Genomic DNA, 16,304 nt, shown 5'->3' on the forward strand with positions numbered 1-16,304 from the left:
TTCCTGACCGGCATCTGGTTACATTCTTTGCAACTGCACTGTTGAGTTGCCTCCATTTCTGTGAAAGGTTAAGACTGACAACCTTTGTGTCTCTGCTACATAAATGCTTTAACCAGTTTCTCTCTTCTGGGAGGAACCGGGGAATGGTATCTTCTGAAAATAACAAATAGGTGGATTGTTTTTTCTAGTTGTGCTTAGGTGGATGAAGTTTTGCAATATGTTATAAAATTTGTTCTTGACTCACAGCTCTGTTCTGCTTCATAGTCCAGTCTGTCATTCTTTTCAAATGTCTCTCTCTTTAGTGGGATTTTCTAAGGCTTATAGTTTTCAGGGGATTTCTTTTCCTAAAGCATGTAAGTTGTTTGTGAAAATCCCACCTTTCAGTTTTCAACAGCCCGTTCTCTTGCTCAGTCTAGGTTCTTTGCTAAGCACTTACCATCACCCAGTAGGTTTTGTTCCTGAGCTTTCTCAGGTATCTTGACAATTGCCCTTTTCAAATAGCATGGTAATGGGACTTCTGCTTTTTCTTATGGGTAGCCATAACCTGTTAAATTGACCAAAGCATAACAATTAATGTAGTCTGTCTGGCTGTGTCATGCTCTGCACAGTAGTGGGTAAGAAAAAGTACCTCTTAATCTGTCCAAAAACCAAGCTGTATTCACCATGAGACAGGAATGGAGAGTAATTCACATTTAATGCTCTCTAAGTTTGTTTGGCATGGGTTTAAGAATGTCTTAATCTTAAGCTACATGAACCTTGATCCAAGCTAGTCAGCTGTAGCTTAGTCCCTCACGATATTCCTCAATACCCTATACAAATCTCACTTTCAGTATGACAGACCAAAGCCACAAGAAGTGTAATGTGCCAAAGGAAGAAAATGAGAGATTGAGAATGTTTCCACAGTCTGAGCTGTTCTCAGGAATAAGAAAATTGTAAAGTGGTGTGTGTTGCAGGGAGACAAAATCCTAAATAATCCTTATCAATCTTGGCTATGAGATAAACTTTCTGACCCTAGATCTAAAGACAAGTTTGATACAGAGTATGTCAGGAAAGCACAGTAACTAGGCATCTGCGAACTTCTGTAATTACCATTTAGAGTATGCTGTCTCAACAGTGGTTAATTTCTGCTGAGAGGCGAGGAGGAGATGGGAAAGATCTATTGGAAGTGATGTGTTGGAGAAGTGTATGTGGCGGGGGGGAATTCGCAGGTGCCCCTAAACCTGAGTTTAATATAATACAGCAAATACAGTTAACATACTAGTAATTAATTCTCCTTTCAGCAGCGCATCTCAGATCTGGTTAGTGGAAGAATTCTGGAATTCCTGCTGCTGAGAAGCTCTAGAGCATGTTTTTCAAAAAACAGAGTAAATGTTACTGTAAGCACTTGTGGTGATGGCTCCCGATTAGAGTGTCTCCAAAAAATACTATATTTGAATGCGCTGGAAGAGCAGGGGAAAAGGGGTATTACCTCCCTCCTGACACGCAGGGAGGTGGAACTGGTGTTCAGACAAGGACAAGTTGGTTCTGTGGACTTTACCCATCTAATCTGACACCAGTCTTAAACGTAAAGGTACCTTTGTGTTTCTGCTGCAGCTAAACACTATTACTAGAGCTATACGCAATTTTTAATTTTGATGACAGAGTAGATATTGCAGTGCCAACATATAAGGAACTAAACCAAATGGAGCCTCAACAGATTTAAGAATATAGAAAAATAAATGGAGAAATCGGAGGGGAGTTTGGCACAGTATCATAGTTTGATTGCATACAGTAGCGTAGAATCACACGTCTTTAAAGCATGCACACATCACTTAGTTGTGTTGAGGACAACTTAGTCTTAGGGTTTATAATCAGACCCTAAGAACACTTAGTTGAGGACAACTAAAATCATTCTAAGCACTAAGGAAATCATCTGAATGCAGAGCTATGCAGAATCCCGTTGTATAAAGCAGTTCTCCACTGAAAATAAGGTCAGAATTGGAATTAGGGACTCGTGGATTTCTGTGTTAAGAGTAACGTGTCTTTAATTTTAGCCTGCTTTCAAAGGCAATAGTACTGAAACTAAAGGATGAGGATCGTGCCTTGCTGGGAGGAAGGCTGAAAAGAGCACATGGCCAGGGAGCTGCTTAGTAGCGAGTGATGCAGCTGGGGAGGTGAGAAGCATCAGCACAGGCTGCCGCTGTGTGGGAGCTCCATCACCAGGATGGTGCGGGGGAGCTGTGGAGCTGAAGGGCTGAGGGCCGGTAGCGAAGAGCAGGCGCTTGCCTTCCCTGGCAGCACTGCTGTTGACTTAATGGGCTAAAGCAGTTTTACTGAATATTGCTGTAATAAATTAGCATAAGAAGTCAAATTAATCAAATTGAATGGAGTTACTCTTAAGTCCTAGAGTTTTACTTAGTGTTAAAGATGAGCAACTTTTATTAGTAGTGTTTTCTTGCTGTTCGTTCTTAAACATTTGCTCTTGGTAGTTCATGTGCTTTAAAAGTCATATTACTTGTATAAAAAGAGCTATGTTTTTAATTATTAAAACCTCTGTTTGCTAGAAGACTGGGAGTCTTCAGGACTGGGAGTGCTGTGAATTATTTTTTCGGTTGTTGCTCCCTGGGAGATCAACTAGCTGGCTGAAAATTTGGAAATGAGATAACTGGGGAGAGCTATGCCTTCACGTGAGTTTGGGAAGCAACAGTAACCTCTGGAGAAGGCCACATATGCTGTAAATAGGGAACCTGGGCCCTTAATAACAGAAGCTAGTCAGAGATACAGAAAACGGGCTCTCACTTTTGTGTATTGTGAGAGTTAAATACTACAGTAGTACGTCCGAGATGGTAGGAAGGGGCTTGTTGCAAATCAGGATAACGATTCTGAAATCTAGCACAGGCTGAGCTTATGCTTCAGCATATGTTTTTCAAAACTTCATCAACATAGTTAAGTACATTTAAAAGAAGATCTCAAATAAAGGAGCCTAATGAGGCGGTAGAGCTTATGATTGTTTTGTGTCCAACTCCTCAAAGTTGATATATAAGATACTTGCTGGCCTTTATGTTAGATTCGATGTCTGGACAACAGACTCACTGAAGAGCAAGGCAGGGGAGGGCCTTGTAGCACCAAGAAAGAAAGGATGTTCCAGATTAACTTTTTGTGTGTTTTCTGGCAAGTGCATTCTCTGATACACATTGATGTTATGAAATAGTCACACCCTGGAATGGGCCTCCTTTGTCTCCCAGCTCAGCTGTTCATGGCTCAATTCAGGTTACTGAGTGGGTAAGGTTGTCTAAATGCTCTGTGACTTTTTTGACAAAGGGAGGATTGATGATTTCCCATGTCTTCACTGGATATGTGATACTCCGGGACTTTTCCATGAGATACACTTAAAATGCCCAGTGACCAGAACCATGTTCAAGAAACATTTACATTTCATTCTTGATCCATTCTTTGTAAGAGTAGGGAAGTATCCTTATTGTGTTTTAGTTCATCGGAGTTTTCTTTGCACTCTAAAGGGGAGCTTTATAAAGATATTCCAGCAGCTTTCTTCTCTCTGATTTGGTCGTTCAGGCACTTTTTAAAAAATGCTGTCATTAAATGTTCATATTTATTATCATAGCCTAAATTAGGCCTGAGTAAGGAACCACCAGGTATCTAGGGAAGGGATCTGCTGGTGTAAATGGCTATTAACTGTATAACTCCATAGTCTTTGAGAAGTCATGGAGATCGGGGGACGTCCCAGAAGGCTGGAAGAAGGCTAATGTCACCCCCATCTACAAGAAGGGCTTAAAGGAAGATCCAGGAAATTATAGGCCCATCAGGCTTACTTCAGTCCCTGGGAAAGTTATGCAACGAATCCTCCTGGGGGATGTCACAAGTCAAATGAAGGACGTGATTGGGAAAAGCCAGCACAAAGGCAAATTCACCCAGGGCAAATCATGCTTGACAAACCTGATCGCCTTCTACAACAAAGTAACCTCGATTGATGTGGGGCGAGCGGTGGACATTGTCTACCTGGATTTCTCCAAGGCTTTCGACACAGTTTCCCACAGCCTCCTCCTAGAGAAACGGAGGCGTTATGGTCTAGACAAGTGGTCTGTGCGGTGGGTGGGGAACTGGCTGAGAGGCCGCACTGAGAGAGTGGTGGTAAATAGCTCCTTTTCAAACTGGCAACCTGGCACAAGTGGGGTCCCCCAGGGATCGATATTGAGCCCAACGCTGTTTAATATCTTTGTAAGTGATCTGGATGATGGGATCAAGTGTACGCTGATGAAGTTTGCTGATGATACCGAACTGAGTGGGGAAGTGGACACTTCAGAGGGGAGAGCCACCCTGCAAGAAGGCCTGGAAGAGTGGGCTAACAAGAACCTTATGAAGTTCAACAAGGACAAGTGTAAGGTCTTGCACCTGGGAAGACATAATCCAGGAGGGCAGCACAGGCTGGGATCTACCCGGCTGGGGAGCAGCTCTGTGGAAAGGGACCTGGGGGTCCTGGTGGACAGCAAGCTGAATATGAGCGAACAGTGTGGCAAAGCAAGCCAACAGGATGCTGGGTTGCATCAACAAGGGCATCGCCAGCAGAGAGAACGAAGTCATTATCCCGCTCTACTCAGCGCTTGTCAGGCCACACCTGGAATACTGTGCTCCGTTTTGGTCCCCGCTATGCAAAAAAGATGTGGACAGGCTGGAGAGGGTCCAGAAAAGGACCGCAGAAATGATCCAAGGACTGGGAAGCCTGCCATATGAGGAAAGGCTGAGAGAACTGGGATTGTTCAGCCTTGAGAGGGGAAGGCTTAGGGGAGACCCTTTCACCATGTTCCAGTATTTAAAGGGTGGCTACAAAGAAGATGGAGACTCCCTTTTTACAAGGAGTCACATGGAGGAGACGAGGGGTAATGGGTACAAGTTACTCCTGGGGAGATTCCAACTGGACACAAGAGGAAAATTTTTCACAATGAGAACAATCCGCCATTGGAATAATCTCCCCAGGGAAGTGGTGGATTCCCCAACACTGGACACTTTTAGGATTCAGCTGGACAGGGTGTTGGGCCATCTTGTCTAGACCGTGCTTTTGCCAAGAAAGGTTGGACCAGATGATCCTTGAGGTCCCTTCCAACCTGGTATTCTGTGATTTTATGATGATTCTATGATTAACTGTAGTCTGAAGCCTGTTGTGATGGAGTTTGTAGGCTGTGGATTGTGGAAAGATCCTGCTATCTTAACGTCAAAATTCTAAAGCCAAAAAGGAGAAAAATAAAATATTTATTTTCCGTAATCTTTGGCCAGTTCACAGTGTATTCCAACAGTGAGATGATGACAACTTTTTATTACTGATTTTTTTAAAAAATGATATTTCAGCTTATGTGTGCTCTTGGGATCATTTTCACTCAATTAACAAATACTGAATTTGCTACTCTGGCTTTTATTTCTCCTTTGTCACACAGGTTCTGCAAAAGATAAGGCATCTTTGTTTTTGTTCGGTTCTCTGTCCCGGGATTTGAAAGATTGCTCTCTAGGCATTGAAAGTTAACAGCTCTGGGACAGTAAGCTGTATATTGAAGATAGAAAACAAGGATAGAAAACAAGTTCTGTACTGAACTGCTAGCTTGTTCTTTTTTTTTTTTTTTTTTCCTTCCTTTTGCTGTCTCTGTAAGCAGCCAGCCTCCTCTGAAGTACTTGGGGAGTGCTGGTAATGGTTGCAACCGTAGAACTGGATAGCCTTTGAGGCTGGTGCTCCTCAGAGGCTTCTGGCTCCTGTGGAGCATGTTGGATATCACTCCTGCTCTTCTAAGATTTGATGTTCTCTGTATCTGTCCTGCCATCCTAAATAGGCACAGGGAGTTTGCGGCGCTAACGAATGTTTTCCTGTGCCTGCTTCTGATGAGTTCTGGCCATTTTTAAGCATATATTTTGTTTAAAGATTTTATTTTTTGGAAAACATAGCTTGATAGAACAAGTGGATTTTCATGTAAAAAAAAAACAACCCTGGGTCTGATGCAAAATTTGTGTTCTCTTGGGAAAACTTCAAAAGAGGACTTCTTGTTTTCTGGTAACATTTGAAAGCTAAATATTACCTTCCAAACTAAACATTGAATCAAAATATCTTAAATTTACATTGATATCGAGGTAACATTTTTGAATTAACTTTCAATAAACCTTGAAGGGAAACAAACCTTTGTTTCAGCAGAAGTTGCTGCCATCTTAAATGCATCCCTGACTAGTAGATAAGACTGAATAGATAGGTAGGAGTAATTAAATAAACAAATGGAAACAGTGAAGCTCCTTGAGGTTCTTCCCCTGCACACACATGTTGTATAGGACTTGGAGTTGGTTCTTTGAGCACTTAGAAACCTACTCAGTGTCCCACTGTCCTGTAAAGGTGCTCCTGGTGTACGCACCCTTACGCTGGGAAAGAGGGAGATTGCCTCAGATCTTAACAGTGCTCACGACGGGAATCTCCTGCTATGATTTTCAGTGATCTACCCTAAAATGTCTCTGCCAAAGGAAAAAAAAAAAAAAAAAGAAAAAAAGACAAAAGCCAGTCTGACAAAGATAGTCCAGTGGGATACTGCTCCAGTAACTTTCTGTTTGGCCTTTTCAAGGATCTCATCTGACAGTGGAAGATCATATGTCACATTCAATCCTTCTGTCTCGGTATGAGGGAAAGGAAACCACGCATGCTAAACCAGAGGGGTTTCTGGCTCAGGGTGCTCTCAGTTTCAGCGCCAAGCACTGTCTGTGTGCACGTGTAGGTGCAAAGGTAATAGAACTGGTCGATAAGGGTTTAGAGAGGTGGTCGAGGCCCCAAGCCTGTCAGTGTTCAAGAGGTGTTTGGACAATGCCCTTAATAACATGCTTGAACTTTTGGTAGGCCCTAGAGGGGTCAGGCAGTGGACTAGATGATCAAAGTAGGTCCCTTCCAACTGGAACTATTCTATCGTATTCTGTTCTAAGTTAAAATAAGAGTTGAGAAATCAGTCCTGAGTCTGTCTTTATGCAAGTATTATGCTCCCAGCCTCATGGTATACTTGAAGGACTGACGTTTCTGCCCCTTCTTCCCTTCTCTCCCTTCAGAAAACAAGAAGAGCGGGTGCAACAAGTGCGTAAAAAACTGGAGGAAGCACTAATGGCAGACATTTTGTCACGAGCGGCTGATACAACAAAAGATATAGATGTAGAAATGGATAATGGAGATGAAGCATAAAAAGAAATCAGGTGAGTCACATCTCCTGGAGGCACACTCTTGATTTACCCGTCTCGGCTGCTGGCAATCAGTCGGCAGTCATTCGGTGGACAGTAGTATATCACACACAAGCAGTCCTGCTTTCTCCCCGCACATAGGTTAGCTGACATGCGCTATATCAGCAGAACACTAGGGTGATTTTGCATATGTAGACATGAACATCCTCACATTAAATGCTACACAGATCACCAGGGAGGAAAAAACAGTGTTTTTCATCCTTCACGGCAAAGACCCGCTCTCTAGAAACGATTGCAGGTATATTTTCTGGCACTTAATACTTGATGTGAAACTGGGGTAAAGCAAGCAAAGTAAGTGGCCTTTTTCTGTTCTTCAAAATTTAATTTAGTAAAGTTACATAATGAGTTCCTGAAACTTTTCTATTTATTTTTAAATGGATAATACCTCTACAAATTAATTTTCCAAGGCATCTCGTTGTATCTTATACCTGCTTACAGCACCAATCTGTGGATTTGCCAAACACTTTCTTAAAAAATCTTTTTTTTTTAAATCATCTGCAGAAGAATGGCAATTCATTCTGTTGTTTCCATTGAGCTCATAGTGCTCATTTATGAAAGTGCACAGCTTTGAGATCTGACCTTTTCCTGAGGAGTTAGCAGAAGTTTTAACAACTAAGAATTCTGTCTGGAGATGGTTGTGTAATTTTAAAGGAATTAATTTCATTTTTTGGTTCTGGAGTTACTACCCACAAGGGAAAAGAATATATGTATTTCCTATTTGACAGCTACAAAGGAGTTAACTTTTACACAACTACGAATGCTATGTTCAGGTAACTTGTAGACGTAGGATGGAAGTTTCCAGGCTGTGACCTGCTTCAGCACGGCTGCTGAACATTCAAACTGGTGTTCAACCCGTAGCGTAGAGTGGTAATTCCGTGGCATTTTGGCTCCCTCCGGTATGAAGCACGTGAGCCTGCTGCACCCAACCGCCAGCTGTTATTTTTGCACTCAGTATCTGGACTGCGCTCTAGGTTAGCGCTTCAGATACAAGGCTGTGTTGCTTGAGTAAATTCTTATAATTAGAAACAAAATGTATTTATAATGTAATTATAACCCACCAGCCCCTGAATACTCATGTTTCTAATGCGCAGTCCTTTTTATTACTTATAGTGTCAGTGCAACATAAAGGGAAATTCGATCTTTAAGTTGTGGACAAGAGCTATTTGCCGGTGTTGTTTAGTCCACTTAACAGGCCAGTAATCTTGATGTTTTCCAGGCCACTGAAATCTTTTAATTACTTTAAGTTATAGCTAGTTACTATTAAACTCTTAATCCCTGAGTATTTCTCCCATAAAAGTCTAATTATGGATAACTCTAAAGGAAGTCAAGAAAGAACATTGTTTTAAGCTGTGAAATTTCAAACCTTTGCCATTTTAGAATCAAATTGTCAATTTGATTTATTTTTTTTAATTTAGCATAAAATAATTATTTTGTAATGGAGTTACACCTTTATTTATTTTTGCACTGGTACGGTGCTTCTCTGCAGAAATCAGTTGGATCAGTAGACCTTGAGTTTCATCAACTTGTGAACTCATTGCCGATTTACATGTATGTAGCCAGTGTACCTGTAAATGTACGTGTGTTGGCTATGTTCTATAAAACTGGTTTTTTTGCCCTAGTGCCTTTAATTATAGACTCGAACAAGATTTTTGAGTAAGTAGGTGAATCAGTTAACGTAAAATAGCTTGAAAGGTGCAAGTTTTTGTCCTTTGTACAGAATAATGTTCCAGTATGATCTTTTTATATTAAGAAACTTTTTACGTACACATTCTGCTGTATTTAAAAAACAAGAATTCAGGAAGTGATTTAAGGCCGTAACGAAGGAGTGCAGACGCCAGGAGGGTGTGTGGTGAAAGAGGCTGGATGTTAAAAGCACGTTACATACGCGGGTTGTGCTTAACGAAGAAGTAACTAGGCATCGGCGGGACTCTCAACAACTGAGTAGCCACTGACATGGTATTCATGTTTTGTTACCACTTATGGACTATTGATGGTGCGCTCTTACTATGGAACTGAAACACAGCTATAGCTGCTCCCACAAAGTCATTCTAATTAATACAACCCTCAGCCTTTACTTTTCCAAAAGGGATTATTTCTTTCTCTTTTACAGGTACTTTTAACTGACTTGTCCCAGGAGGAACTTCCTAAAAGACAGAGGCACTTTCTCCTTCGGTCTTTCGTTATAAGAAGAAACGGACCCATGCACATTTATATAGCTTTCTAATAGCATTAAAACCAATGCCTTTTTTAGACTCCTATTTTTGATGTATATATCTTATTTGAAAAGCAAGTTTATTTTGTGTCCTATGACTTAAAGTCCTTTTTTAAGTATCGAAAGTTACCCTTAATCTAAAGCTGAGCTTTTGATGCCAGGTTGCAAACCTACTGGAATTATATTGCCTGTACTAAATATTTGTTTTTTCCTGTGGTTTTTAGTAAGGATGGATCAGGAGAACAGAATGATTTCCCAATTAAAGATTATTGTCACTCTGTATATAAACAGATTTTTATACCTATGGGTGAAAACACCTGTACATTCTTCCGTCATCACTGTAAAGATAAATAAATGATTATATTCCAAGCAGTTGAAAACTTGTTGTGTTGTGGATAGAGTAAGGAAAGAATGTCCCTGCTCATATTTCAGTGTTCCCTCGGCCAGATACCGGATAGGCAGGGAAAAGCGTGTATCAACAAGTACCGTCTTTGCCCAGAGTGCTGCCTCAGGAGATCTGTCTGAACTCGGGAGCAGTTGTGGATTTTTCAACCGAGGTGAAGTACAATTGCGTATTTCCTCTGAGAAAGAAGACTGCTAAAAATAAGTAGCCGGCATGACTTTACAGTAGAGTTCTGCTTCGAGGGTCAAAGTGAGACTGTAAAGGAAGCGTCTTCAGTGCAGAATGCAGGGGCTGCCGAAACTTGGGCTTGTTTCTGTCTACCTAGACAAAGCAGTTAGGACGTCAGGATGGCCTATGGCACCGCGAAGCTTTCTGTGAAGTGAGTTGGGTCTTGTACGGTTAATCAGAAAACTCAGAAATAATCAAAAAACTGAGCAGGTTTGCTTAACTTCCCTGGAGACTTAAAGACTAAATTGCCTGGCAGGTCAGAGTAGTTCCAAGGTTAGAATAAAGTCTGCTGCTCCCCGACTAGTAACGTGTCATACTGCTCTGCAGCCCACGCTGGGTAGGTTTTCCATCGCCCCCGGAGTCTGTCTTCTGCCCACACAATGCTGATCGCAAGAGGGAGAGCAGAGGGACAGGTTTTCCTGGGATGGGTGCGGGCCGGGAACCAAGACAAATCATTTTTCTGAAGCAGCTTCCTTCAGCTTATAATTGGGCGGGATAAAAGAGTGTAATGGATCTGGTCTTTTCCAGCCTGGTCACAGAGCGGGGAGCGATCGGACTCTCTCCCCAAGAAAAGAACAGAGCCTGTTACTAACAGGCTTCTGTGACGCTGGAAAGAAGCTATGTTCCCCACAAATGATGGTTATTTGGTGAATTTCTGGAAGATTGCTTCTTGGGAGTGTAAGTACGCTGCAGTTCCTAGTAACTTTTCAGAACACAAGGTAAGGGTTTCACAGAAGAAACTCAGAACGTAGAACTTGAGTGAAGACGAGTGAATACCCATCTCCATTGATAATCAGTTGAATTTAAAGACAGTTTATACTTTTGTTCTAATTCCTGAGTTGTTTTGTGTAATTACTGATCAGAGAGTTCACGTGAGCGACTTCTCCCGTGTAGCTGTGCAATGCAGTCTCATTTTCGGGATGAAAAGACCGGGACATTACTCTGCACATGACTGCATGTTCAAGTGCAATAAAACCAGCACAGAAGCGCCTTTAAGAGGCTCTTCTCCCTTAAAAGATTTAATGTAGGAGCAAAAAGCAGGTACAGCTCTTTCAGAAGAAAGGTTACGCTTAATAGTAACTGTTCAGCTGTGCCTCGTAGTTTTTTGCTCTTCATTAGACCAATATTAACGCTTAATGCCCTCAGGGCCCGGGGGTTGTCCTGCTCTCGCAGGTCCGGACTGTGCTGCCCCGATCCCCTGCGCCTCCCAAGCGGGAGCAGAAAGCCGTGGTGGCTCCTGTGACACGGTGCTACGCTAGTTAACATGTTTAATTTCTTGATGATGTCTCATCACTTTTTTTTAGTGATTAACCGCCGTTACTAAAGGTGGCTGAAGAGCCTTGGGGGAAGGAAATGCCTCTCTTTTTTAATGAAAAGATGTTTAATGAAAAGCTTTGTATTAAAAGCCAAGAAGTTGCCAAAGTTCGGACTCAAACAGGACAAAAGAATTTCCACTAATGCTTTCATCACCTTTCCGTCAAAATCGCGGTTCTGACAGAAGCCTTTCTTTCACCCCTTGGCAGTAAGATGGTATTTTGGTACTAAAAAAATGGATATTAATCCACTATAGTGATGCCTTAGTGATCCTTGGAGCAGCTGGGAATGATTTTCTGGGTTTAGTGATATTTTTCTCTCTGGAAATTGGCAAGATCACCGAGAGGGAAGGGCATCGCTAGCCTATAGCTCCAAACCCAGGCGGATCTGGTGTACCTGTCCTGGGCAACTACTGCTCCTACCTTTTGAACAGAGATTAAATGTCTTTAACTGGTTAACCGGTGGTGGGGATGGTGGTGGTTACAGGTTATTCCAGATACAGGATTCCACATCTTGACACCTCCCCACCCTCGGTATGTGCTAACCCTCATCTCAGGCGCTACACGGGCATATTCCTTAGGCTCCAACTGAAGCCATTCCCCTTTTGAGAAAAATAATAGCAAATTCTGGGGCCAGAGAGAAAGCGTGGCGTGCTCTAGCTTAGTGCTGGGGTCGTTACCTGCGGCTGGAGGGACATGGGATTGAGGGGCTGCCTGAAAACCGCTACGTGTTTGAGGGAAGGGAGTGGAGATTTATGGTTTGCTGCTCCTTCAGTTGTAGAAGCCCATTAAACAACATTTTTTTTCATCTTTTTTTTTTCCAGGAGAGAGAGAAATAACTAGAAAAAACTGGGTTAAAGGCGTTTACCTTTAAAGTAGTGATCTTACCTGTTCGGCCTGCCGTGCTAGCTACAGCAGGAGTCACTGCAGGAGAGAGAACGGGAAAAGACTTTTTGGGTTCCTTGTCCACCTCGCAAGCTTGTTCCCCTCAGACCTTGGCCGGGTGCTGGAGGGCACGCTCTCCGGTACAGTACCTCGCCGTAGGCCAGCTGAGTTGGAATTTATCATTAACAGCCTTCAGCATTCTCTTATACCCTTAAAAAAAAGGAGATGATTAATAATTTTGGCTAATGTTTTAGTACTCTCAGTGTAGTTTAGCTTTACACTGTCACGAATAAGTTGGACAAACAATCTAAGCTGCAGTTATGTAAAATGCTGAATTCTTTTCATACAGAAGGAGGTGTCAAAACCAGAAACTACGAATTATTCGGTTCCTACTGGCAGGAGCCGTTCTTACCCGAAGAACCCTGAAAGTTCACAGCACCCAGGGCCCTGACACCCAGCCTGCCCACATTTAACAAGCCTGCCAGCCGCTTTCAAACACAAACTCACCGCTACTTCCAAACCACTCTTTTGCTCTATTTTCTCGGTATTCGCTGGAACAAGAACACCCAAAGCACCGCTTGGATCCAAAGATTAGCTCTTCCCATCGGCACAGCAGACGACTGAGCCGAGGGCTCAGCAGCTCTTTTATTTGCAGCAGGGTGGGAAAGGGAATTTCTTCTTTCTCTTGACAAGCTGCTGCCGTTCCGCCGGTCTCACTTACTGCTCAGCTGCCTTCTCCGATTTAGCCACCACGGGTTGTGTTATAAGGAATGGAAGGATGTCTCTGAGCACTAAGGGAACCCCAGGATCGTGTTGTTCCAGGTAGAGGGCATCTCTCGCACGCAGGCAGCAATTTGGAAATCCCCTTGCGCGAGTTGCAATTCCCTTCGCCTATTGTAAGAATGACAGGCTTGGCAAACACTAAATTTGCTTCATGACAGGTTTCTGTCCCTTCTCCCTGCCTCATTGCAGAGCACTGTCTACCTCTGCCACCAAATAGGTGCAGAAAGGAAGGATGTGATTAAGTTGCCCGCAAACTTCTGCCAACCATTGGCACGTGAGTGAGTGCATCTCTGTGCGAGCAGAGTTTTCCTCCCGGAGCGTTAAACCTGTATACACATTACAACACTCATTTCTGATGTTCTTTCCAGCAGGGCCGTGTTCACATGCTGGTTTAGGTGGAAGGTTTTGGTAATAAATATGATTTTGCGACTCATGCATGTTATTTAGCTGCTACAGTTCCTTAAAAGATGAGTTGGTTCCTTTCATCCCTCACTGGGATTCCTCCTCCTGTCTCTTCCCCTGTCCTCATCGAGGACTGCTTTGTAAAGCAAGCCGTTAAAGCGACCTTTATGAAATACCTATATTTAATGTGACAACAGCAGTTTAGGTCCTTAAATGAAGGAGGATCTAAACAGTTGCCTCCATCTTCCGTTTGTAGCTCTTCCCCGGAGAAACCGGAGGTTGCTGACCAGCGAACCCTCAGCGAACCAGCGATCCCCTCCGTGGTTATCTGGATTTTGTTTACATTACCCGCCTTAACATTTAGTCCTTGGAAGAACTCAAATATGGGCTAAATTGGGCAATCGCTGTCGTCTTGTATGTTGAATACAATATTTATAGTGTATTTTGTGCATAGAAGTGGCTTGCATTTCGTATATAGGGGTAGCTGCAGCCTTCCCGTGTATGTATATACTCTGTTTGCCAGGAGCAGACCATAGAGATTCACTGGGCACACTTTGAAAGAAACTAAGATCACCTTTAAAGCTGAAGCAGCCTCTTTAATACAACCAACCCACCATCAGATACTCTGTGTAAGCAGTTCTTTGTGTTCTCAGGGAGGCAGAATTATTTCTCAGGCAGCGAAACGCTCAACTCTCCCTTCTCCTTCCTTTGTGAGATGGCTGGAGATTCAATCCAAAAGCCAGCTTGAGAAAAGCCGGGGTGCAGAACACATCGCCACCTTCTAGAAAAAAAACATACGCTGGGTAGCGGGGCCGGTGCTGCCGACGCTGTGTGCCCCTCCGAGACCCGGCACCTTCCCCGAGGGATGGGTGTTAGGCGTGCAGGAGACCCTGCGGTGCCTGCGTCTGCGTCGTTTTTCACATCGCATAGCTTTTGAGGCGGAGGTTGCTCAAAAATAACGCCACGGGCTGTTGGGGGTGCTAAAATTCTCCGCTAAAATACACCTCAGTGAAATGAGCGGTTGCTTTTTCATTGACTTTAGAAGAACCTAGGTGCACGCTTTCGTTTTTATACCTACACCGGAAAGACTGGCTTTTTCCTAGCTTTGACGTCGAAAGTTTAACAACTTCTCCATTAAAGCTGAGATCCCTTCACAGATGAGTCAAGGGTTGCATCTTCAGCGAGCTGCCAGCGTTAGTAGCTTTGTTCAGGTACTTCGTGCAGCTTTGGCTGAGGGAACCACATCCATGTTAAAATCTGCATTCGTGCCTTGGTCCTGAAATCAAATAAACGCCACTGATCAAGTAGCCTAAACTAGAGATCTGCTTTAAAAAGGGATCGCGGAATCATAGAAGCAGAGGATGGTTTGGGTTGGCGTTGCGTTAAAAGATTGAAGTAACTTGGCACATGCCCAATTTGTCGTTATAAGTCCGGTCGCGTTCAGCGTACTGAGCTCTCACGATTACGGATGCACGAATAACGCGCCACACCTTCAGTCTCGTCGCGTTCCATGAACTACCATGTAGTTCCATGAACTACACTTAAAGAGTCTGGTCGCGTTCAAGGAGAACCATCGCGGCTCGATTAATGAAGAGTGCAGTTTATTAGAGCAACAGACACACAGATTCTTTGGATTACCGGTGATAAATTCACTGTCTGCAAAGCCCGTGCAAATACCAAGAGTACGAGTAACACCGCCGGCTACAAACGCATTAAAAGATATAAAGCGACTCTAGAGAGGTTTCTAAGTTTCCCGGGGAGGCACTTGGTATAACCAAGCGTTCGAGTCTTACCCAAAGGCGTCCCGATGGGGGGGAAGAGAGGCTCAGCCCAGCGACTGATCCCAGAAGTCAGAGTGCTACGCGATGGTGTCTTCCCGAACGTCCTCTCTCTCTCTCTCAAGCTATTTTATACTATCTTTCACCTTTCGGGGAGCTCGAGTGACTCTAGTCATACATACCTTTGGTTAGGATTGGTGTAAAGTTTTCTCGCTTTGCTTTTAAAGGTAGAAACTAGAAAAATTCAAAGCGAAAGCTCAGCGAGGGGTGGTTGCACCTTGGAGGCAGGTAGCTTTTGGGATGGAGTTCCCCAAGTTCCCCTGGCGTTGCCGACATCTAAGCTTGCAGGCCTAGGGAACTTCTGTGGAAGGGATTCCTTGCACGTCAGCCGCGCTCCACCCGGGAAGCTTCTTCAATGCTGTACCTCGCCTAAAAATACAAATATAAGTTTAATTTCTAAGTGACCTCCAGCAATTATTCCACAGTTGGAAGGGACCTTTAAGGGTCAGCTGAGTGCAACCCCCCTGCAACGAGCAGGACACGCGGCAACACATTGCCTGGGACTGGGCAGGGATGGTCCCTGTTTTTTCCCCACAGGCTACCAATAAATTGGCCGGACAAGATGTCCGGGCACTTGCAGCATCGCAGGCAGATGACCGGCCCTAGGTTTCCCTAGAGAAATCTTACATATTTCCCAGGGAAATCTTATATATTTCCCTAGAGAAATCTTACATATTTCCCAGACTCCGCCAGGGAAGCCACCCGAGGGGTTTTGTGTGTGTTGGAGACATGTCCATGCTCTGTCCCTTGCTGGGACTCCTCCAAGGCAGCTTGGGAGTGCTGTGACCTTCCCTGGAGAGGGCTGAATTTCCTGGGCAGCGGCCGCAGCCTCCTCCTTGGGAGTTACCTGCAAAGTTTTCTTCATGTAGGACTGAGGTGAAGCCCAGTAGCTCCCCAGCACTCCTCGCAGGAATCTCCATGGGTGTTGTGGCCTCCTCTGGAGAGCGATGAATTCTCCGGGAGCAGCCCCACACTCCTCTAAGGTTTCTAGGCAAGGC

The 16,304-nt window shown here is 43.7% G+C and overlaps 1 protein-coding gene across 1 annotated transcript in view; it reads left to right on the forward strand.

Moving 5' to 3' along the window:
- MBD2 (methyl-CpG binding domain protein 2) overlaps positions 1 to 9,818 on the forward strand; it is a 44,267-nt gene extending 34,449 nt beyond the window's left edge. The window contains exons 6-7 of the mRNA XM_072861036.1: positions 7,057 to 7,197; positions 9,353 to 9,818. Coding sequence (XP_072717137.1) covers positions 7,057 to 7,186 — 130 coding nt within the window. The 3' untranslated portion in view covers positions 7,187 to 7,197; positions 9,353 to 9,818. The remainder of the gene's footprint in view (positions 1 to 7,056; positions 7,198 to 9,352) is intronic.
- Positions 9,819 to 16,304: the final 6,486 nt, after the last annotated feature.

The sequence above is a fragment of the Ciconia boyciana genome, chromosome 4 (assembly GCF_034638445.1).
Source record: "Ciconia boyciana chromosome 4, ASM3463844v1, whole genome shotgun sequence".
NCBI lineage: Eukaryota > Metazoa > Chordata > Aves > Ciconiiformes > Ciconiidae > Ciconia > Ciconia boyciana.